The sequence below is a fragment of the Tursiops truncatus genome, chromosome 9, assembly GCF_011762595.2.
Source record: "Tursiops truncatus isolate mTurTru1 chromosome 9, mTurTru1.mat.Y, whole genome shotgun sequence".
NCBI classification, from domain to species: domain Eukaryota; kingdom Metazoa; phylum Chordata; class Mammalia; order Artiodactyla; family Delphinidae; genus Tursiops; species Tursiops truncatus.
The window spans coordinates 64,487,288-64,512,230 of NC_047042.1; the positions used below are offsets into that span (position 1 = coordinate 64,487,288).

The 24,943-nt window shown below is 38.9% G+C and overlaps 1 protein-coding gene across 6 annotated transcripts in view; it reads right to left on the reverse strand.

Moving 5' to 3' along the window:
• Positions 1-24,943, reverse strand: part of MATCAP2 (microtubule associated tyrosine carboxypeptidase 2) — a 101,810-nt gene that overhangs the window by 61,717 nt on the left and 15,150 nt on the right. For 2 of the 6 annotated variants that reach the window (XR_004528161.2, XM_033863152.2), the window contains exons 1-2: positions 20,053-20,742; positions 9,558-10,255 (exon numbers count right to left, since the gene is read on the reverse strand). The exons of 1 other annotated variant lie outside the window; for it this stretch is intronic. Coding sequence is in view for 3 of the 5 variants with exons in the window: in XM_033863152.2 (XP_033719043.1) it covers positions 9,558-10,255; positions 20,053-20,077 (723 nt within the window). In the remaining 2 variants the exon portion in view is untranslated. Of the gene's footprint in view, positions 1-9,557; positions 10,256-20,052; positions 20,817-24,943 lie in introns of those variants that run through there. 3 more of the 6 variants (XM_033863156.2, XM_033863154.2, XM_019925504.3) reach the window with 3 other exon arrangements.

A 24,943-nucleotide genomic window follows, 5' to 3' on the forward strand; every position in this document is an offset into this window, starting at 1 on the left:
TGTAGGCCATGATAAAGATTTTGGACTTTATCCTGAATTATGAGGAGCCCTAAAGTTTTTCGGGAAGGAAAGTGACACAATCAGATTTGTACCTTAGACACTGACAGCAATGTGGAGAGCAGGAGAAACTGAAGCAAAAACACTTTTGCCAGTAATTCAGTTTTCCATAAGACAGACTGCAAGCTATGACCAGATTATAATAAAGAGAACAATGTTTCAATAAATTATATTCTACATATGCAGAACCTAGGAAATAGATTCAAGAAATTGAGTCTGCCTTCAATGACGGAACAAATGAAAGAACACAGTGGGACAAAGAAAAATGTCACTTGCAGCCATCCCCCCATTCCCTTTTCCCTCTTCTGCACATTTGTGTCATCAGGGTTGGGGATAGTTTGGATGTATACAATGATAAGTGGGAAAGTGATAGGGTAACTGCTACCAGGAGAAGATATTCATAAATAGCTTAGTACTGCAAACTCTTTTTTCACTACCTACAAGGAAGAAGCAGACATTCAAACTGTTTTGGAGGAAAAACCCTGTTAAGAAAAGAACCTGAGAGTGCACGTTAGGCAAGTTTTCAAAGGCAAATCAATGAAGTGTTGTTTCAAAGAGTCATCAAGGTCATACCTTCTTCCAAGGACATACAATCTGATTGGGGTGTTTCCATCTCTGACTGTAAGAAAATCCTCCTTGCTATTAGGTTAAGAAATGACCTCACTTCTCCAGTTTAAGACACACAACTACTATGGATGTACTAAACTCAAAATAATTTTATAGCTTTAATGTATCTGGGAAAAGTCTGTGATCTGCTAAACAAAAAATCAAGTCACCTAGGGAGAGGTATAGTTTAAAGAAGGCTTGCTTTTCCCTCCCCTTCACTGTTTGGACAACTTGAGGTCTACCAAGACAAAATACCTGCAATACTAGTACAATCAAAACTTAGCCTTGGACTTCCCTGGTGGCACAGTGGTTAAGAATCTGCCTGCCAATGCAGGGGACATGGGTTCGAGCCCTGGTCTGGGAAGATCCCACATGCCGCGGAGCAACTAAGCCCGTGCGCCATAACTACTGAGCCCGCATGCCACAACTACTGAAGCCCGCGCGCCTAGAGCCCATGCTCCGCAACAAGAGACGCGCCCGCTCGCCGCAACTAGAGAAAGCTCATGCAGAGCAAGGAAGACCCAACGCAGCAAAGAATAAATAAATAAATGAATAAATAAATAAAACTTAGCCTTAAAGAAAGACATACTGCTATCAGTGAAGGTATCTGATTTCCAATTGTGTCATTTCTATCAAAAAAGGAAAATGAACACTTGTCTTGCTTTAGAATACAACGTGATTTTATGTATTTATTATGCATGCATTTTAATATAACAATGAACTACCTATTCCATTTTCACTATAAACTCTAAAACCAAGACACTATTTTCTGAGGACCACATTTAAAAGTCTTTATGTTATGCTATTATTGGCCTCAATAAAACAGAGCTTATGTTTAATAGATCTGGTCAGAGGTGGCAAGCTGGCAACCCAAGGGATGAATGTGGCCCACAAACAGGTTTTCATTGGTCTGAACAACGTTTGTTTGAATTATCTGTCAACATTTACAAATTAGAAGACCTGGTATAAGATTCAGGTTACCTACCTTCTCTTAAAAATTCTGAGGGTATGATAACACTAGACCCAAACTGTAGCCCAAGTTAGATAACTGCTGGGTTTTAGTTTCCTACTGTGCCCAGCCAGCTCCCTGCAATCATTTATGATCCCTGCTCAAACCCTACAGGTATGTCACCCTTGAGATACCCTAGCTGTATAAAGTTTGTTAACTAGGAAGAAAATCAGAATTTCCTAACATAATAAAGTTGGTCCATCTTGGTATTTACTTTGAATATCTGAACTCTATAAATGAAAATGCAATGCTATGCCACAGAATGTTATGCGTTAGTTGTTTCAATGCAGGAAAAAAGTTGACATTAGAGTTCTTTTCTCTAAATACCTCTGAGATTTTACAATAACTCTATCAAGTACCTTTGATAGCATGGGCCATTAACTTCCATTCAGTAATAAAGAAATTTAGGATACTCTAATTACATAAGCAGAACAGTTTTTTTAGTTAAGTAGATGTAGGATATCTTAATATAAAGTAATATCCTAATTCTTAAATAATATGGTTATGATGGAAATGGCCTTTTTGAGAGACATCAAATACCTTTAAAAAACGAACTTTTTCTTGCATCTTGCTTTCCAACTATACTGTTTCACTTGTGGACATATCTTTTTATAAGAAATCAAGCTTACGATACTCAAAGTTTTATTAAGACAATATGCTTGCATTTGGTAAAATTATGACTTTTTATGTCTCCAAGCCATTGGAACCCTTGCTTGCTCTGAGTCATATAGCGCTCCTGATGACTACTCTCCTTCCCAGAAGGTGCCTTGTCTGTGCTTTCCCCTCAGGATGCTACTGGACTTTTGGTGACAAGAGTTAATTTTACAAACCAATAATGTTAATGTGTAATACCTTAGTACTAAGTTTCAGTTTCTCACATTGGGGAAGAACAGACAGGTTGCCAGAGAGTCCATAAGCAATTTACATTTTTCTATATTAGAATAAACATACATTGAGAAGTTTAATGTGACATTCACATGAATTTAAGATAAAACATTTTTTTGCTCACACCCTGATTTCCTTGGTTATTCTTTACATTTCAGCTGTTAGGTTACTGTCTTAGTAACCTCAGTTTGAAAAGTATACACCTGAATTGTCAAGGTCAATATACATTGTAGAAAGAACTGCATTGAAATGGTTTTTTTCCACTAGGTTTTGTAGTTAGAGAAACAAGTTTCACTTCATTTGGAAAGTTAATTTTAACAAACCAAAATGTCTGCCAATTACGTTGAGTTAATAAAGCACTGATGTCTGAAGTCAAAGAATTTTCAGTTAACACAGCTGGCAGAAACTCTGAGCTTTTCCGTGATTAACATGTAACATGGAAGGTTAGCTAAATGTTTTTACAAAATACATGACAACTGGATACATAGTATGACATGAAATGGAATCTTGATTTGATTAGCCATAGTATTTTGGGGCACAGAACTTAGGAGAGATGTGTGTGGTCCTAGAAAGGGCTCTCAAGGATCATTTAGTCTATTTCCCTCAATATATATATATAGGGAAAATGAAGCAGACACTGTGCAATGATTACATGAGTACATAGCATGGGGGCAAAAATAAAAATAGAAACATTCTGTAACATAGCGTGCAAGGGAAACCTCAGAGATCGAGTCTATCTCTCTCCTATAGAGCAAGAGTCCTAAAAATCAATCATAAGTCAAAGAATATTTTTAAAAGAAGGCAATTCTTGAATTTCTTAATTACATTTACAAGTCTAACAAACCTCTTATTTAAGACAGTAATTCTTACAAACAGCTATAAGACCCATTTCTCTATTGGCTAAGAGGGTTATATTTCAAGATATTGTAAAGATTAACAAGAACATCTTTAAGGAGTGCTTTGATATGCTAAGATGGAAAGATGAAAAAGATATTTTACTGTATGTTTTTGACATCGATTTTTTCGCAAATATATCTGCACATTTCTTCTAGTAACTACAAGTCTAACATCTGTTCTTCTTTACACTACCATTCCTCAATACCTAATCCCCCATCTTTCCTAACCGCATCTTTTCCTCCAGAGGTTACAATATAAGATGCCTGGAACCAAATAAGAGATTTCAAAAAGCTTTCTGCTTTATAAATCACTTCAGTGGATTATTTTCACTTAGATGGTGGACTTTAAACATCACTTCCTTCTACAATCTCCACTTCATGCCACTGTTTGTGGCTTTTGCTACTGCTGTGTTTCCTACTTACTATGGCTGGTACAGCATTGCCACACCAGGAAAGCTAAGATGACTGCCCTGATGAGAACTATTTGATAGGGAGGGAACAGGGAATAATCTTTCCATTTTAGCTAATTCATACAAATATTTCCTTCCATTAATATGGGTAATCAAAAACTGTATTTGCAAATAACTATTTTGAAAAATATAAAGTCTTAGGAATAGGAAAACAATGGGAACACTACTTCACTGAAGAAATTTTTGAAAGCTCTTTTTAATTATTTTGTTTCAGTTGAAAATACCTTATTTTAATCTTAACCCTCTTGTCAATACTTGGTTGTGTATACTCCACATGAAACAGAAAGGAAATAGATGAAATGCAATGAGGAGGACGTTGGTCAACAGAGAAAAGGTATATATTGCGGGAGCTGTAATGGAAGGGATGTTTCTGCTTTGTTCCCTGGAAGAGTCAAAGGGGCATGAAGAGAGAAATTAGCCACCTGCAACGTTGTGGACAGCCTTTTTGGGGCATCCTTATATTTGCCTCTTTCAAATATTTACTCAGTTTACAGACTAGGCACCCAGTTTTAACTTTGCTACTCTTCCTAAGGCACTAAATAACTATGTACTATGAGTTGAGATTGAAGCTGTAGCGGAAAGATGAGGATGGGTGCCTGAACAGGAAGAAGGTAAATACGCTTGTCTTAAAGCTTCCAAAAGACAGTAATTAATAATCACTGTTTCATAGGTGTATCACAAAGAGCAAAAAAAAAAATCTTCCAAGTCCCTATAATCAGCTTCTACCAAAGGCATCCTTGCCAGCTAAGTGAGGCTCTTTTGACCTGGTACCCTTTGAGTGCAGGGGGTGCACTGGGGTTAGAAAAGCCTGGTTGAAACCATTTTGTGAAACAGTGGTAAGCTGGAGTCCAGCCATGCTGTCTTGTCAGAGCTGACTGAATTTTTATTAATTTGCATGACAGTGATGTTACATTGCTTGAAACTGGTCCTGGTGGAAGTATTTATACCACGGAAATGGAGAGCTAGTTTGCCAACTTACCTTTGTGTGGAAGACAACAGAGTGCTTGAGAAAGACTCCTGGTTCTGCAACTTAAGATCCAAGTCAAGAAAGCGACTGCACTTCTCTAGATACTACTAGTACTGTACCTCATAATAGGTGAAAAGTACACAGCATACAGAGTAACAAGCAAATATTAAGCACTCTATTAATGTTAGTTATAATTTTTCATATATAGATAGTTCATGTGACTTTGTCCTTAAATTTCAAAGCAATTTTAATGGAATAACAAAGGCGCAAGGGTCCTGAAAAAAAGGCAGTGTGAACAATTTCATAATAAAACAAGTATGCTTTTTTTGTTCATTCTTTCCCAGCTACCCTCCATGCAACATTTCTAACTTAGCATACATTTAATTTACTTGAACTTCTAAGACAAATATCACACAACTAAAAAGTATTAGAGGAGTACTGTATTATAATGCCGAAGAAGAACCCCATGCTTATGGTAAACATCAACTCTATTGTATGAATGTGAGCCCCAGGCTCAATTTGTGAATGGCACCTGGTGGAATGGTGCAACACAATGGCCCTTTACAAAGCTGTAAGAAGCCAGACCTTGTAACTGATCAGGAATCTCAAACTGACTACTAATACAGCCCATGGAGATGTTTTATTTGGACAGTACAGAGTTTTTTCTTCTAAAATCTGAAGGTAAATGCCTTTAAAAAAAAAAAATCAACTTAAGCCCACCACTCCCCATTTCTGATATCCAGGAAAAGTCTGGAGGAAACAAGAAGCAGCTTCAAGAGTCTTCTCACAATGAAGTCACAGAATGCAATTAACTTCTCCAGCAACTGAGTTGTAAGAACATGTAAAGATTTGTCTACCAAGGAAACTTATTACACACTCACTGCCCAAGGTTTTTATTATCAGCTGGTCACATAAGGACCCCTATGCCTAGCACATTCTAAAATTCCAGACTCCCTAAAGGAAAACAAGTATTTAACATAAAACATACTGTTTGCACAATTTAGGCACAGCAAGCTACTCTTATCATTTAGGGAAAGTTTTATTTCAGTGTAGGAAACTGTTTACCAGTCAAGTTCCCAGACGCCAGGCACAGGTTAATCTTGCAAGCAGGCCTTTCTAAGGATGGCAGTCTCAGGCTTGTTCTGTTAACTCCTTCTGCACCCCTTTACCTTTTCTTCCCTGACAGCCAGAGGGGTAGCCTCAGCCCAGTATCTCTACCCAACACAGCAAAGTCTTCCTTCTCTCCCCATTTACCAATCACTAATGATCCCCACTGCTCCAGTTTTGTTAACAAATAAGAACATAATTCAAACTTTACCTTATCAAGCCAAACAAAAGTTGACTTATTTCCCATATGTTATTAAATATCATTCAACTAATCAGGGCTTCCAGTTAGCAGGATCCTAGCAATAATCTACAATGAGACACGATTCCAGCTAGAGGTGGAAAATCAGTCATTTAAACTACCCGTTGGCTTTATCCATAAATATGTAATCTCCATTTGACTGTTGGAAATACTGCCAAGGACTCCCAACACTGCCCTGAAAACCCTTCTCATCTCTCACTTCCAATCTTGTTCAACAATGTGCTGGATCTAAGGCCATACGGATTTTATATCTAGGTTTCCCAGGATGGTCAGCCACAGAGAAGTAAGGCAGAAAGTGTACTGGCTGCCAGTTGACTGCTCAAATGTGCCACTAAGGATTTACTTCTGACCCACTAGTGAGCAGCCACCTGACGCTGGACAGCTTTCAGCATTCTCTCATCCTAGATCCCTTCTTCAGCATCCAGGAAGCACTGCACTCTTTCCTGCAAAGGTCCACAACCTCAGAAAACAGACATTTTCAGTTTCTGTCCCAAGGGTTGGGGAGCTGAGGCCCACCATGGCTGCCAGCAAGAGGCTAAGCAGGGTTCACCAGGCTCCACCTGGAGTTATATTCAAGTCCTGCAGCCCATGCTAGATGCTCTGAACCACCTAACGGGCCTAAGTGCCTCCTGAGGAAACTACTGCCTGGACCAGAAAAAAACTGAGTCCTGGAACTCCTTGACATTGACAGGGCAATCAATTAGGAATGACCAGGACCTGAGCACTACCTTAGTTCCACTATGGTAGACTTATCTCTGCATGGATTTGGCATTGTTCTGCCTATCTGTACACTAAAGAGGACCGCGGTCACTCTCCAACAACAGTATAGATTGCCTGCCTTGGAAAGATCCAGATCGTGAAACTTGAGAGACTGTCAGCTAGGGATTGGCAAGCCCTCAAGGGTGGAGGCCAGAGACAAATGGGCTACTCAGCCATCCTGGCCCCTCTGTGTGCATTTCTGAATCCTGAAACCAGCCCTGAAGCTGCTGCTTTAGCTTCACAGCTGGGGAGGGGAAGGATGTATCATGTCAGAATTCATTCAGATGCTAAGCAGGAACTTAAGCATATTTTATGGGGGTCTTGTTCCGATAAATCTCCCTTATTTGATTAAAGTGGTTTGAAAAGTACATTTGGCATTTGCTGCAATCATTCTCCCAAATGGTAGCAATTGAAGTACCAGCCAGCTAGGACTGCTGGTGCTGTTTAGAAGCCTCAAACAACCTGAGCATAAGAAGCTGGAATTGGGTTAAAATAAAGATTGTAGAGCCAGAAACCAAGCACTGTCAGTTCTCAATCTTTGGAGCTGCTGATGCCAGAAACCAAGCACTGTCAATTCTCAATCCCTGGAGCTGCTGATGCTTCCTAACTCCCATCCAAGAAAATGAAAGAGCATTCATTTTGACCTAATGGTGGGAAATCCCTTTCCCAACTGGTAGGGCTTGCAGTAGGACTCCAAATTAAAGAAATCTGGTAAAGAAATCTCAGCTGTCTCTTTCAGCATTAAGGGAGAAAAAAACAAATAGGATTTTTATAATTACCATAAATTTTAAGTGAGTGAAAGCCCTATTCAATCAATTGCAATTTCCACACCAAAAAAAGAAAAAAAATCATAAAATCACTGCCAGAATAATAGCTGACCTTTTTTTAGTGTTTAGCACAATTTCATATTTCAATAAAAAGGGAATGTAATACACACTACTATATATAAAATAGATAACTAATAAGGACCTACTGTATAGCACAGGGAACTCTACTCAATACTCTGTAATGACCTATATGGGAAAAGAATCTAAAAAGGAGTGTATATATGTACATGTATAACTGACTCACTTTGCTGTACACCTGAAATGAACACAACATTGTCAATCAACTATACTCCAATTAAAAAAAAGGGGGGGTGTACCTTCAAAAAAATAGCAGCAGTAGAAAAGGCTTTTTCTAACAAAAGAAAATAAATAGCAAGATTAAAATTGTTTTAATCTTAGAATAAGCTTTACATAATGGCTTTAAAAGACTGGTCAGATTCCATGTAATTTATAACAAACAATAAAAAATTTGCTGGCTGCAAGTCCAAAGAACTTGCACTGCAGCAAAATGTTAAAATAGGGCATTTGCCAAAGGCAAATGGAATCACGCAGCTTCACCTAGCCTACAGATTTTCAATCACTGACAAAGCCAAGTTGAACCTAATGCATTATAAAAACCTGTACAAAATTAATTTAACCAAATGTAGTCTGCTTTTATGATCTCAACTCTGTGCCCTGAAGGTAAACATCAGCCAACTTCTCCTCAAATAAAGTGGATTTTTTTTTTAGAAGATGTTGGGGGGGTAGGAGTTTTTATTAATTAATTAATTTATTTTTGCTATGTTGGGTCTTCGTTTCTGTGCGAGGGCTTTCTCTAGTTGTGGCAAGCGGGGGCCACTCTTCATCGCGGTACGCGGGCCTCTCACTATCGCGGCCTCTCTCGTGGCGGAGCACAAGCTCCAGACGCGCAGGCTCAGTAGTTGTGGCTCACAGGCCTAGTAGCTCTGCGGCATGTGGGATCTTCCCAGATCAGGGCTCGAACCCATGTCCCCTGCACTAGCAGGCAGACTCTCAACCACTGTGCTACCAGGGAAGCCCAATAAAGTGGATTTTGAAGTTTATTAAGACCTTAACACACAAAACTGTGTGCTAAGTATCTAAACTGAGCAATTTGGAAAGTGTTGCTTATATCATCCACATCGTGATTTGCTACGCTTGAAGATCATTTTTTAAATTCCATTATTTTCTTCTTGAAATGAGTACTTATATATTTGATGATTATTAACAATTTCAGTAAAGCATTAAAAAGTTCTTTGGCAAGTATCAAGCCTAGTCCCCAAAATGCCTTTAGGGGCCTAAGCAAGCTGAGAATGTAATATAACAGGGAGAACCAGAGATACTGCATGCTCCATCTAACGCATTCAAAATCAAAAAGAAAACAAACACTTGTCTGTGGGCTGACGAATGGGCCATAAGTTTGTAACTCCCAAATGAAAGCTTGGAACCAGAATCTGAAGCTTTTTCCTAATATAGTTGCTTCCTAACACAACGTCTATATAATAGATTCTTTACAGATTTTGATTAGTGCAAAGTAGTTTACATATGAACTGTGACACTCACCTGGAGATTTCTTGTCACATATTTACATGTCCTGGATGGGAGTTAACTATAAATAATTGGAATATTTTAAAACAACATTTTTGGCTTTCTATACGATGGCAAATAATTGTTTTCATTACATAAAATGAAATACCACTACTGAAGTAGCATTTTACCTGCTTAAGAAACCGGTCAGTTGCGTTGCTGTGCTTGGCTAACACACTTGGCAGGGAAGGATTAGCATATTCAAACTGAGGATTGTAGGTATAGTCAGACTTAAAGAATCTCACTTTTTCTTTCTCCAAGTTGGTGGGCTTTATAGCACTCAGTATACAAAATTTCTTTCCAGAAAAGTCATCTCCTTTTTCAAAACTTCTAGACAGCTGAGGCTGCAGCTTTGGCTTTGGAAGAGTGGAGAAATGGCGTCGCTTGACCTTTCTTTCATTTTTGGGTTTAGGTGGCAGTACTGTGCTGTTTCCTGTAACAGAGATATCATGTGTAAACTTTACAGGACTTGACACTGAACTAGTGACAAAAACAGCAGGCTGCCTTTCTAGGCAGTACCAAGTATCACTGCTCATCACAGGCACTGGGGCTTTCATCTTGCGAAGATCTTTACTACGTGAAGAGCTAGATTTGCTGGGTTTTCTACATCTTTTGGAGTAGGTGGAGGAAGACTGTTTTTGTGAATGATGCTTTTTCTCCTCTTTGCTCTGTAGTAGGACATTGTAACTACTGGTTCCAGTTGTGAAAATGTCCTTTAGTATTCCAGGAGATAAATGTGAAATGCTTCCTTTGCTGCCAATAATCAAGGACTCTTCTGCATTTAGAATAGACTTCTTAGCAAGTTCTTGCTCAGGCCAGTGAAGCTTTTCTGTGTTAATAAACAAAATCAAAACAAAAGAAATAACAAAAGATACCAGATGAAGCAAATTGCTTATTATGTGAAAAGTATTCTGAAGGTTCTGTAAACTTCATAATTTTGCAACCATTTTTAGAAAAGACATTTTTAATATTAAAAGACTATATTACTAAACTTTGGGCAAGCTAGACACGGTCACTTCTATAAGAATGTACATATGCTAAATTATCTATAAAAATCCTCAGCTTCAAGCCATGTAGATGACCAAAGTCTAATCTAGATGTGAGATAATATACATAAATAATCTGAACACTCAACTCTACCAAGAATGTGGATTTCGTAGAAAGGATATAGTTTAATAGTATTACCAATATCAAGGTAAAATCCAAGGCATTTTCAAAGCCAATACAATCTTGAAATCTGACACTATATATAAAGGTAGCCATCAGTAAAAGAAGGACAACACTGTCTTACATATCTCAAAAAATTTTTTAATTAAATAAATGATATGTGCACATTCAAGCACGTTATAGTAATGTCACTCAATATTTATTAGTTGCTTTTCTTAATTTTAGGCTATAGGTTAAGATTAAAGAAAATCAAGGTTTTTCTTCTCAAGACTTAAAAAAATAATTACTATGTAAGATATCAGTATATCAAATGCCAAATTAAGGAGAGGTCAGTTTTGCCTTTAGATCTCAAAAGTGCTTTAAAGAGGTAAGAATAACTTGAAATATTGTTGCTTGTGTACTGTTTTAAAACTGTGTTGATTTGCATTCTTTCATTCCACAAATACAGGAATACTGCTAATAGACACACGGATCTGAAAAGCATCTGTATAAATACATTGCTCTTGCCTTCAACCAGCTTCTAATCTGGCTCTGAAGGTAAGGCAGTCCTATGAAGATTTGAGTACTAATACGAGGTAGTATAAGCTTAAATGTGAAAAACAAAAGATACAGACAATAACCTAGGGTTCAGGGAAGGAAGAGAAACATTTGAGAGGATTTCAGGTAAACCCTTAAGAGCTTTCAGATTCAATTCTAAACTGACAAAAGTGTTTGAGTTTGTCTTAAATCCTGGTATTTGAACTCCTATCTGACCATGTCTGCTTATAAACCCTTTCTAAATCCTTTCTGCAAATGTGACACATGATTCTCTCAACCACCTCTCTTTTCTGAGTCTCATGGATCCTTATGCCTCTAGCCCTCAACCTCTGGCTCCTACTATGGAGGCAATTTCAACGCTAGCTGACTTGGACAGCTGCCTTCCTTGCCAAGAAAGAGACAATTTATTTAATTCCATTTTAAAGAAAACTGTTTATCCACATAGATCTGTCGCTCACTCACTCAAGATTAGACATTCAGGGATCCTTTCTATAATAAGTAGTAATAAATAATAATAATAGCAGCCACTATTTGTTAACACATTTATGTGAGTTTGGGATTTCACCAAAAACCTTGCATGTTATATCACTTAAGCTTCAGAAGTGTTAAGTAATGTGCTCAAGGTTATACGACAAGAAAGTAGTGAAGAGCAAACTGCGATTCGAATGCAGATGTGTCTGATTACAGAGTCCATGCTCATTCTATTATATAAGGTCATTCATTCAATTATCAACAGACATTCAGTATTAAGTCTGCTACATGCACCGCACTACATCTTTTCTTCCTCTGTACAAACACAGCACCCTAGTAAGACACAGTAATCTGAATAACTGATGTATTCAATACTAAGATAGGTACCAGGACCATGTGTTATTCATGTTTCTCTTTCCAACATCTAGCATGGTAACTGGTAGATATTCAATAAATGTACACTGAATAAATAAGTGAATGAATGAATGGCACAACCCTAAACATGCCATTCTCTGACCACTTTAGATATACAGGTATTTGTAGTTCTGGAACCATTCTATATTTCTATGAGGAGATGACTGTAGAAGTGGAAATATAACCTGGAAGACCTTGAACCAGTGGTTCTCAAATGAGAGCAACTGTGCCCTCCAGGGGACATTTGGTTGTCACAATTAGGGAGGGATGCTACTAGCATCTTGTGGGTAGAGGTCAGGGATGAGGTTAAACATCCTTCAATACATAGGACAGCCTCCTACAACAAAAATATTCATCCTAAAATAATGCCACGGTAGGGAAACCCTGCACTAAAAGTTTTTAAAGCCCAGAAGTCTTAGGGTTTAGGGTAAAGAAACAGTATGAGGTCAAAAGTAGATAATAAACAATCCAAATATGTAAGGTACTTAGAAGTCCTTCTAGTTAACATTTTCTAGGCCAACATATGAAATTTGAATTCTGCTGTCTAAAGGTAACATGAAAGTATAAACTTGCAGGGGCTAAATAAAATGTCTACTACATGGACAAGCTGAGAGATAGGAACTAGACTGCACAGGGTCATGCTGAAGATTGATTGTACAAAGAAGCCATTCAATAATGTGAATAAACAGAACAAACAAAACTTTCATCAATGGCTGGTAAGTCCCAGATCCTCAGGGGTTTCATACTTAAGTGTTGCCAACTGATAGTCAAAATTGGGTAGGATGGGCAAACACAGGCTAAGGAACACAAGCTGCAGTCCAAATGCCCAAGAACAATGTCAGTGTCCCTAACAAGACACCACAAGTTTAGGAGACAAGAGGTGATAATGAAAGTCAGACTGAAACAGACACTGAAAGGAAAAGAGCAAGAGAACCGAGATAAGAATAAGGGTATCACAAACCAAGAAAAGTTGGTTAAGGACTAGGCACAGCCAGGAAGGTAAAAGGAGGTAATCAGGTTTTTCTCGTTTGGTCTTCATAATAAAAAGGGGGAATTTAATAATAAAAAAAAAAGGGTGGGAATTTACCTCAAATTAAAATCAGTTAACAAAACTACTCTGAAGAATTCCTAATTTGGGTGGTTTGTTACAGGTATATTGATTTTTTTTTTTAAAAAAGAATATTCAATGTAAAAAGTGCTTTCTTTGGTTCCTAAGACTCAGTAGCTCTGTTGATCAAAGAGCTGCGTTCATAGAGTTTTCTGCTGTTTTGTCATAAAGCATCTACATTCTTAATTCTGTCCCATCTCAAACAACCTATACACTTCAGGATACTTAAACAAAAGTCCTAAACCAGCTGCCAAAACACTCAAGGAGGAATTGGGGAAGTGGGAGAGAAATTACAGTGTGTGCATGACAGAACCCCTTCCCCCCTCCCAGGAGTTGCAGCATTTCAGTTCACTTGCTAATTATCTACCTGAGAGGTTTAGCATCAGTCCTTTATGAGCTCCATCTGCTCATAAGTAGTCTGGGAGTACCAATGGTGTATCTATTTAGTAAATGTCAATCCTGCCAAATGCTGATATCCCATGAAGTTCATAAATGTGGGGCACGTGGACCTTCAAACAACTCTTACAGATAGATATAAATTAATTTCTCAGAGTCATGCTAATCTTATTTTAGTTGTATTAAGTACTAGAAAACCTAAAATACTGTTTTTGTCATTTTAAATACTACTACTGTTTAAGAAAAACAACCTTTAAAACAGGCTTAAGAATATAATAAAAGGACAAGAAGAAGAGTTCAATGAAGAACATCCTATTCTCCTAACTCCTTTTTTCCTGAAAAATCAAAACTTTAAGCATAAGCAGGCTTCTTTGGGGGCAAGTGTAACTCATTTTCTCTCATAAAAGTAATAAAATAAATAAAAATCATACTCTCATATTAAAAGTCACTATTTAATGTAACATTTTAGCCACCAGCAATCTGCTTCACTATAACCTTGGAGAAAATGAAAATAACTTGATCAAAGAAGTCATTCACCCCAAAATGATTACCCATATTGAGGGGAAAAAAGGAAAATAATATTACATTAAAATTGATAGTATATTCACAAGTGGATGACTATACTGAAATTACCAACACAATGAAAGCTGAATTTGTATCTAGAACAGGAGTAAAGAATACCAGGATTCCTGGCTTCCATTCCCAACTCTTTCAATAACCTCTCTGTAATAGTGGCCTTCATCACTAAACCCATCAGCGTCTCCTGATCCTCATCTAAAGGAATGGAAGAAAGAGGGGAACACTGCTCACTAAACTCTTAGTGTTTCACAACTGAATAGGTGAGGTTTCACAGTAGTTACAAGGTCTCTGGCTGAAAGGAAGATCAGATCATCAGAAACAAAGCCTGCTGGAAAATACCATTCAACCAATTTTGACCCATAAAATGGCAATTTCATATGGTTCACTTATACTTATGAAACCTGAGAGCCCAGGGTAATTTTATACCACAAAACGATAGGTTGCTTGATTACAAACAGAAGAAGAGGCAAAATAAAACAATTCCCAAACAAGATAAACACTTTAGTTTTGCCAAGCTGTTCATCACTACTTAAACTCAAATGATCTAACATCTGTCAACAGCAGAAAGGATGAGTAAATTGTGGTATATTCATACAATAGAATACTATATGGCAACGAAAAAGAACAAACTGAGTTTGCAAGCAACAATATAGGTGAATCTCAAAGACAATACTGAGCAAACAAAACTAGATCAAGAGACTACATACTGTATAATTCCATTTATATGTGGTCCAAAAACAGGCAAAACTTGGGACTTCCCTTGTGGTGCAGTGGTTAAGAATCTGCCTGCCAATGCAGGGGACACGGGTTCAATCCCTGGTCTGGGAAGATCCCACATACTGTGGAGCAATTATGCCCGTGTGCTACAACTACTGAGCCTGCGGGCCTAGAGCCCATGCTCCTCAATAAGAGAAGCCACCGCAAGGAGAATCCCGAGCACCACAACTAGAGAAAAGCCTTTGCACAGCAATGAAGACCCAACGCAGTCAAAAATAAATAAATTAGAAAAAAAAAACAAAACAGGCAAAACTAATGTATGGTATTAGAAGGCAGAATAGTGCTTATCTTTGAGGAAGGGGTTATAACCTGGGAGGAGGTACCAGGGTACTGGGGGCTAGAAAGCTATCTTGTTCTGCACAGTGGTTACATATGTACAGATTCATCAGGCTGCCCATTTAAGACTCAAGCACTTTACTGAATGTAAGTTACACTATAATTTTTAAACTGGTATATTTAAAAAAATCAGTATCTTTGAAAACATTTATTGCCCAATTTGTCTGCATTGTAACAGGTAATCTTTTAATTATAATAGCTCCAAATTCAACATTATCCAATATAGTTTCTCAGCTGTAAGTAAACAGAGAGATGAAAAGGCACTGCTAGTATCATTCAAGAACTGAGAAACTCAGCTATACTTCAGGATTCTTAAAAATGTCACAGCCCCGGTTAGGGGCACTTCAGTGTTACTCTATCAGCAGCAAGGACTCTTATAATGTGATACTATTGTTTTTTGGTCAGAAACTGCTTGTGGTGGTGTGCTTTTGCAGTTAGAAGCATGCAGGGTATTCTATAATGCTGGGAAATGATGGTCTGTGGTAAAAGAAAATGCATTCAATACCATCTAAAACAACAGTGAACATGCGAGAAAAACTTCCCCAGGCTTTCCACTTAGGGTGAAGAGAAAATCCTAATCATGGCACATGAGGTCACTCATGGTCAGGTCACTCTGCCTCTCTGGCCCCATCATGCACAATGCTCCCCCTTAATCAGTCCACTCTAGCTTCCCTTCATTTTGTCAATCCCTCACACTTACCACTCCCTCTCCAGACACAAAACATCTTCATATTCTGTTCCCTGTGTTTGAAGAGCCCTCCCCTGTCCTCTCTGTTAGCTTAATCCCTATTCATCCTTCAGTTCAAGTATCACTTGTTCAGGAAAACTTCCCTGGAAGGTTCTTTGACTCACTTGTCACGGTTGCAGTCTTACATTTGTTTATATGATGGCCTTCCTCATCACTGAAATTGTAAGTCCCATTATGGCATACATATATGTTTGTTTCTGCTCACTCACTGCCCTGAGAGGTAGCCAAGGAAACAGAATATTTGAGAGGAGAGAAAGGATTCAGGACTTGAATGCCTGAAGGTTGAGGCAAAAATCATACCAGGACGCATAAAAATGTGAAACAATTAGTGATGTTGAAGATAAATTTTAATGGCAGGTGCCTACTGCTGTAGGACAGACAGGAGCTATGTGCCTAAGTGTATTCATCCCACATGGCCAAACACTGCTCTTAAGACTTTTGTCTCCAGTAGTTTTAAACATTCACTTTTGTTACAAAGGAGCTTCATTTCCAGATGATTAATCACTTCTTATATCACATACAAGATACAGGCAGTAGGAATTCATAAAATAACATAATCTTATATGGCTTCTGATAGCATTTTGTTACTCACTTAATGAGCTAGATGTCGTCTTCTATTTTGAAACAATTTTATAGTCAAGTAAAATATGATCTTTCCAGGCAAAAATTAGACTTGCCTGTGATAAAAACTTAACAGCACCTGGAGTAAACTATCAGCTAATGTACCACTGATGTTAAATGAGATACACATGTTGAATTTTGTGGCTTAAATCAACACATAGTCATTTAAACAAGGGTTCTGACTTTCCTAGTGGTTGAGAAAATGGGCTTTGGAATGGAGCTTCTCTGATTTGAATCTTGGCTGTTTATTAGCAGCTGTGACCTTGAGCAAGTTACTTAACATCTTTGTGCTGCAGTTTCCCTATCTGTAAAATGGGATACTATTACTATGTACCTCACAGTATCAGTAGGAGGATCAAAAAAGGTAATATATGTGAAGTGCTGAGAACAATGCTGGCTTGTACTAAGCAGGTGTTAACTATCAGTATTATTATATTCAATACTATATTCAGCTCCTATAGAAATACTCCATGGAATAATGTAAATGGGAAGATATTCAGAATCATGAAATTTGGATTTCCAAGGTAAATTTAACATTAAGTAATAAATTCTACATTCTAGAATCAACATTTTAGTGGCTTTACTATAATAAACCATCTTCTTTAAAAAGCTATGAGAAGGTAATCTCTTCTGATTTGATCCCATTTCAAACAGCATGTATAACATACAAATCTTTCTTTTTTATTTTACTTCTCCAATCAGTTCACCAGGATGTTATATTTAGATTATATTAAATCATGACTAATAAGTCAATAGTGAGTAAGATACTATATTGGAAGTGATTTCAGAAGCAAGTAATTGCTTCAGTCCTGAAATAAAACAATCAGTTTGCTCTATACTTATTTTAAAGCTGAAAAGAAATAAACACATTTCCATCAGTACCCTTACCACAAACAAGCATGCTCTTGATGCTAACCAGAAGAACATGGGCTTCTAAGATATCAATGAATGATGTGATAGTGAGGGAAAAGGAGGGCATGCTTTCAGCTAAACTCCCTTCATAAAGTTTCTGGCCGTTGAAACTGGGCTTTCTGATATGTCAGCAAAATGCTAGGCATGGGGTTCTAGAACTATCCTTTTAACTAGTCAAGAAATTTATAAAAGAAATGGAGAAACTATTTTGAAAAACAGCCAGTCAGTTGTTTGTTTGTTTTGCGGTACGCGGGCCTCTCACTGTTGTGGCCTCTCCCATTGCAGAGCACAGGCTCCGGGCGCGCAGGCTCAGCGGCCATGGCTCACGGGCCCAGCCGCTCCACGGCATGTGGGATCCTCCCAGACCGGGGCACGAACCCGTGTCCTCTGCATCGGCAGACAGACTCTCAACCACTGTGCCACCAGGGAAGCCCTAGTCAGTTGTTTTAAATGAGGCTTGAATTGTCTCAAATGACTATTTGAATTTTTATTGAACTACAGAAATACACTGCCAGATTATCTTATCTCAGGAAATGCAACATGCAGAGTTGGATTGATACGTCTATTGCCACTAAATTATGGGAAGAGAGCTGAGGCAGGAGGAGTGGGTCTACTATTTTAGAAAGTATCTCTCCTCAAACTTCCAACTCTGCATATTGAAAAACAGGAGATCCACTTTGTTGCTAACTGGTCAGATACCTGCTTTCTAAAACTAGTATTATCATAATTGTATTTTTCCTCTACCATGATTGTTATGCTTTGGGGAAATCATCTTAATTGATGTTATTTCTAAATCGTTATCTAATAACCTTCACTAGTATATTTTTCTAACTAGTATATTTTTTCTCCAGGGCAGTGGTTCTCAAATGGGGCGGGGGGGGGGTGGTAATTTTGCCCTCCAGGAGACATTTGACAATGTCTGGAGACATTTCTGTTTGTCACAACTGTGGCGGGGGGAGGGGGGTTACTAGCTTCTAGTGGAAGAGGCCTGGGATGCTGCTAAACATTTTGCAATGCACAGGACAGCCCACCGCAACAGTTATCCACCGACTCAACATTAATAGTGTCATGGTTGAAAGACTCTGTTCCAATACAAAAAGAAGATATGGTACTTTAAAGTAGCTTTCGGGACTTCCCTGGTGGCGCAGTTAAGAATCCGCCTGCCAAGGCAGGGGACACGGGTTCGAGCCCTGGTCCAGGAAGATCCCACATGCCACGGAGCAAGTAAGCCCGTGCACCACAACTACTGAGCTTGCGCTCTAGAGCCTGCGAGCCACAACTACTGACCCCACGTGCCACAACTACTGAAGTCCGCGCGCCTAGAGCCCATGCTCCACAACAAGAGAAGCCACCGCAATGAGAAGCCCGAGCACCGCAACCAAGAGTAGCCCCCGCTCGCTGCAACTTCAGAAAGCCCGTGTGCAACAACAATGACCCAACGCAGCCAAAAATAAATTTTAAAGAATAATACCTTCCAATTTTCATTGTATTTTAAGATGAAAGAACAGGATCTACATCAAATCACTTTAAGAAAAAAAGTTAATGCCAATTTAAGTTGCCTCTTAAATCTTAGATCTTGTAATTGTCTGTTTCCTGACAACATAAATAACAATGAGATAAATCACAGCAATGTCATGACTGCACAAAATCAACTCCTCATTTTATAACCTGGAACATGAAATATAAAATTAGTACCATAAATATTTTCATTAAAAGTGAATTTTGTTATACAATTTAAAATTTTGCAGAAAAATGGTCTATTAGGTACACCGATGCCTTAAAGTAAAAAAATCTGGTCTTATTTTGAAGCCAGTTTCAAGATTAGACCTTTCCCTTTACTCTGCTGTTCTTCGGTGTTTTTAGTCATGATACTAGGTTATCAAGAACGCTGTCTTGCAGGAATGTTAGGCAGAATCAAATGATGAGAAAATGGCCTAGGAAGTTATTCTAATATTGTGTAAGATAATTTTTAAATGATTAATATACACAGTTATTTTCTAAAAATAACAAAAGGCAAACAACTTTCTGACCTGGGGTCTAAACAAACATTTTTTGCGCTTGGTATAATACTTACTATAAAGTGACCTCTTAATATCAACTCAAAACGTTCTGATTTAAGAATAAAAGCATACATACAAAGAGTATAAATACTGATATACAGAGATGTGCTCTTTTGCTTAGCTCTGACTTCTGAACATTCTAGAAAGCTAGATCCTAGTGCACTACAATGCCTAATTACATATCTAATAAGCCTTGAAACAGAATTTAACAATATTTAGATTGTACATTTGTAGGGCCGATCTATTACACTTTACCTCACTACAGTCCACAGCACGCGCTTACTGATAATAAGTGACAAAAGGAAAAGGGACCGTTTTCTCTCTTCCCTGCACACCTTTTCCCTGAGCACCTTCCGCGGGTTCCGCACTGTTCAGGGAGCTGCGTTGAGCCCCGAAGCCCACATGCTACCGTCACCTCGGCCTCCCGGTACTCGCCGCAAGCGGCCGGGACGACGCTGGCCGCTCCCGCCAGCCCAGGGGCCACCCTTCCTGGCACTCACCCGTCACGCGAATGGACTCCAGCATCGTCCCGCTGAGGCCGCGGGCGGCGGGCTCCGCGGGCGCTGGGGGCGAGGGCCAGACAGGAACCCGGCGGGCCGCCTCTAGCCTCCGGCAGTGCCTCAGACGCGGGGTCGCGGAGGAAGGTTGCTGTCGGCGACCGGGTTTAGGATAACGCGGGTAAGGACGGACGGAGACGTGCCGACAGAAAGCTGCAAGCAGCGTTCCCTCCAACCCGCAGGTGCTGAAAGGTACTGAAAGCCGCCCAACACTGGGCAGCTGCTCTTAGCGCCCGCCGGCGTGACGTTGCCGCTCCCCCGTTGCTAGGAAACGCGTGCCGTCCGCGTGCGCCGCGCTTCACGGAGCCTGCGCGCCGTTGGAGGCGCCAGAGATACTGCGTCCTGGCTCGCATGAAGAGAGGAGGAACTACAACTCCCGGAGTGCACAGCGCAGGCCCGTGCCTCGGGAGCTTGTGGGCTGGGCCCTGGGAAAGGCTCGGGTCTCCAGCCTTTCGTATAGACGCATTTGACTGATCATCCCCGTAGACATTTGTGCGCTGTTCAAGGGGGCGTTAACTCCTCAGTAGATTTTACAAGAGACAGGTGGCGTGACGCTCTGTCCCAGATGCGAATTACAAAACCAGTCTCCTCCGCCTTTTTGTTACCTTTCCAGGTGCAAAAAAGCTAACACAACTTCAGATTGCAGGTGGTAGTAATGAAGGTGCTGGAAGCTCAACTACATTTACCCAATGAGTACCCTGGCATAATATACTAAATACTAAAATACAAACTTTAATTTATGATTGTGCAGTTGACAGGGGCTGATTGTTGTTTTTGTTCATTATTGGGTGGGAAATGTGGAGACTATACCATTTAACGAACATTTTCTGAGAGCCTAACGGGTGCAAGGTTCTGAGACAGGCCTTGAGAACATCAACAAGGTAAGTGAAATAAGGCTGGAGCTTACAGTTGAGAAACTCATAAGATAGTATTGGCACTGTCAATTTTCAAAGCCACATTTTCTCTTTATCTTTCCTCAAGGTTGAGATAGGACATAGAAATAATTGTGGGATGTGTTTTCAAACTCAGGAACAAAAGGAAAGTTGAAGTTATGTCAGGGAAAATCATACTCTAAAAATGACAGAACAAGTGAGAATTTGTATCTTTTTCACCAATTAGGAGCATATGATGGAAATTTGACAGTATCACAGATAGTGCATAACCCCACATCCTAGTGTGTCAGAAAATCTTGTGAACACTATTTTCAAGATATATCCAGGATCCAGCCACTTCTCACTATCACCACTGCCACTTGTCTGGCTCAAGCCACCACAAGCTTTTGTCTGGATTATAACTGTAGCCTCCTAAATGAACCCCATATGTTTCCAATCTTGCCCTCTTTACTCTCAAAACTCAGTGGCCAGCATGATCCTGCTAAAAAGTCAGATAATGTCAGTTCTCTGTGAAAAACACTTCAATGGCTTCCTTTCTTACGTATGAGGTCCTTTAGGACCTAGCCTACTGCCATCTCTTTGGGCTCATCTCCCACTGCTCTCCTCCTTGGTCTCCTCCAGACACGCTGGCCTCCTAGATATTCGTCAGCTATGCCAAGCACTGTTTCACCTCATGACCAATGCAATTTGGGACCTCCCCTGCCTGGCATGCTCCCCCACCCCCAGCACCCACCCTGGCCTTAAGCCCACAGAACTAGCTCCTCCACTTCTCAGGAATTAATCCAAATGTCACTTCTCACTGAGGCCTTTCTTGGCCACTCAATTTAAAATTCCGTTCCTTTCTCAGATTTCCTATACCCTTTCTCTGCTTTATTTTTTTTTTCCTTAGCACTTAACATTATATAATTTATTACATATTTTACTGATTTCTTTTTTTTAAAACATCTTTATTGGAGTATAATTGCTTTACGATAGTGTGTTAGTTTCTGCTTTATAACAAAGTGGTTCAGCTATACATATACAACTATCCCCGTATCTCCTCCCTCTTGTGTCTCCCTTCCACAATCCCTAACCCACCCTTCTAGGTGGTCACAAAGCACCGAGCTGATCTCCCTGTGCTATGCGGCTACTTCCCACTAGCTGACTATTTTACATTTGGTAGTGTATATATGTCCATACCACTCTCTCACTTCGTCCCAGCTTACCCTTGCCCCTCCCCATGTCCTCAAGTCCATTCTCTATGACTGCGTCATTCTTCCTGTCCTGACCCTAGGTACTTCATAGGTCCATCCACCTCACTATAAATAACTCAGTTTCGTTTCTTTTTATGGCTGAGTAATATTCCATTACATATATGTGCAACATCTTCTTTATCCATTCACCTGTCAATGGACACTTAGGTTGCTTCCATGTTCTGGCTATTGTAAACAGAGCTGCAATGAACATTGTGGTACATGACTCTTTCTGAATTATGGTTTTCTCAGGGTATATGCCCAGTAGTGGGATTGCTGGTCATATGGTACTTCAATTTTTACTTTTTTAAGGAAGCCTCATTCTGTTCTCCATAGTGGCTGTATCAATATACATTTGCACCAACAGTGCAAGAGGGTTCCCTTATCTCCACACCCTCTCCACCTTTTTTTGTTTGTAGATTTTTTCATGATGGCCATTCTGACTGGTATAAGTTGATTCCTTATTGTAATTTTGATTTGCATTTCTCTAATGATTAGTGATGTTGAGCATCCTTTCATGTGTTTGTTGGCAATCTGTATATCTTCTTTGGAGAAATGTCTATTTAGGTGTTCTGCCCATTTTTGGATTGGGTTGTTTGTTCTTTTGATATTGAGCTGCATGAGCTGCTTGTAAATTTTGGAAATTAATCCTTAGTCATTTGCTTCATTTGCAAATATTTTCTCCCATTCTGAGGGTTGCCTTTTCAACTTGTTTATGTTTTCCTTTGCTATGCAAAAGCTTTTAAGTTTCATTGGGTCCCATTGTTTATTTTTGTTTTTATTTCCATTTCTCTAGGAGGTATTTCAAAAAGGATCTTCCTGTGATTTTTGTCATAGAGTGTTCTGCCTATGCTTTCCTCTAAGAGTTTTATAGTGTCTGGGCTTAAATTTAGGTCTTTAATCCATTTTGAGTTTATTTCTGTGTATGGTGTTAGGGAGTGGTCTAATTTCATTCTTTAAAATGTAGCTGTCCAGTTTTCCCTGCACCACTTATTGAAGAGGCTGTCTTTTCTCCACTGTATATTCTTGCCTCCTTTATCAAAAATAAGGTGACCATATGTACGCGGGTTAATCTCTGGGCTTTCTATCTTGTTCCATTGATCTATATTTCTGTTTTTGTGCCAGTACTATACTGCCTTGATTACTGTAGCTTTGTAGTATAGTCTGAAGTCCAGGAGCCTGATTCCTCCAGCTCCATTTTTCTTTCTCAAGATTGCTTTGGCTATTTGGGGTCTTTTGTGTTTCCATACAAATTGTGAATTTTTTTGTTCCAGTTCTGTGATAAATGCCATTGGTAGTTTGATAGGGATTGCATTGAATCTCTAGATTGCTTTGGGTAGTATAGTCATTTTCACAATGTTGATTCTCCAATCCAAGAACATGGTATATCTCTCCATCTGTTTGTATCATCTTTGATTTCTTTCATCAGTGTCTTATAGTTTTCTGCATACAGGTCTTTTGTCTCCTTAGGTAGGTTTATTCCTAGGAATTTTATTCTTTTTGTTGCAGTGGTCAACGGGAGTGTTTTCTTAATTTCTCTTTCAGATTTTTCATCATAGTGTATAGGAATGCAAGAGATTTCTGTGCATTAATTTTGTATCCTGCAACTTTACCAGATTCATTGATTAGCTCTAGTAGTTTTCTGGTGGTATCTTTAGGATTCTCTATATATAGTATCATGTCTTCTGCAAACAGTGACAGCTTTACTTCTTCTTTTCCGATTTGGATTCCTTTTATTTCTTTCTCTTCTCTGATTGCCGTGGCTAGGACTTCCAAAACTATGTTGAAAAATAGTGATGACCGTGGACAACCTTGTCTTGTTCCTGATCTTGGAGAAAATGGTTTCAGTTTTTCACCATTGAGAATGATGTTGACTGTGGGTTTGTCATATACAGCCTTTATTATGTTGAAGTAAGTTCCCTCTATGCCTACTTTCTGGAGGATTTTTATCATAAATAGGTGTTAAATTTTGTCAAAAACTTTTTCTGCATCTATTGAGATGATCATATGGTTTTTCTCCTTCAATTTGTTAATATGGTGTATCACATTGATTAATTTGCGTATATTGAAGAATCCTTGCATTCCTGGGATAAATCCCACTTGATCGTGGTATATGATCCTTTTAATGTACTGTTGGATTCTGTTTGCTAGTATTTTGTTGAGGATTTTTGCATCTATGTTTATCAGTGATATTGGCCTTTAGTTTTCTTTGTGACATCTTTGACTGGTTTTGGTTAACAGGGTGACGGTAGCCTCGTAGAATGAGATTGGGAGTGTTCCTCCCTCTGCTATATTTTGGAAGAGTTTGAGAAAGATAGGCGTTAGCTCTTCTCTAAATATTTCATAGAATTCGCCTGTGAAGCCATTTGGTCCTGGGCTTTTGTTTTTTGGAAGATTTTTAATCACAGTCTCAATTTCAGTGCTTGTGATTGGTCTGTTTATATTTTCTATTTCTTCCTGGTTCAGTCTCGGAAGGTTGTGCTTTTCTAAGAATTTGTCCATTTCTTCAGGGTTGTCCATTTTATTGGCATGTAGTTGCTTGTAGTAAACTCTCATGATCCTTTGTATTTCTGCAGTGTCAGTTGTTACTTCTTTTTCATTTCTAATTCTATTGATTTGAGTCTTCTCCCTTTTTTTCTTGATAAGCCTGGCTAATGGTTTACCAATTTTGTTTATCTTCTTAAAGAACCAGCTTTTAATTTTATTGAT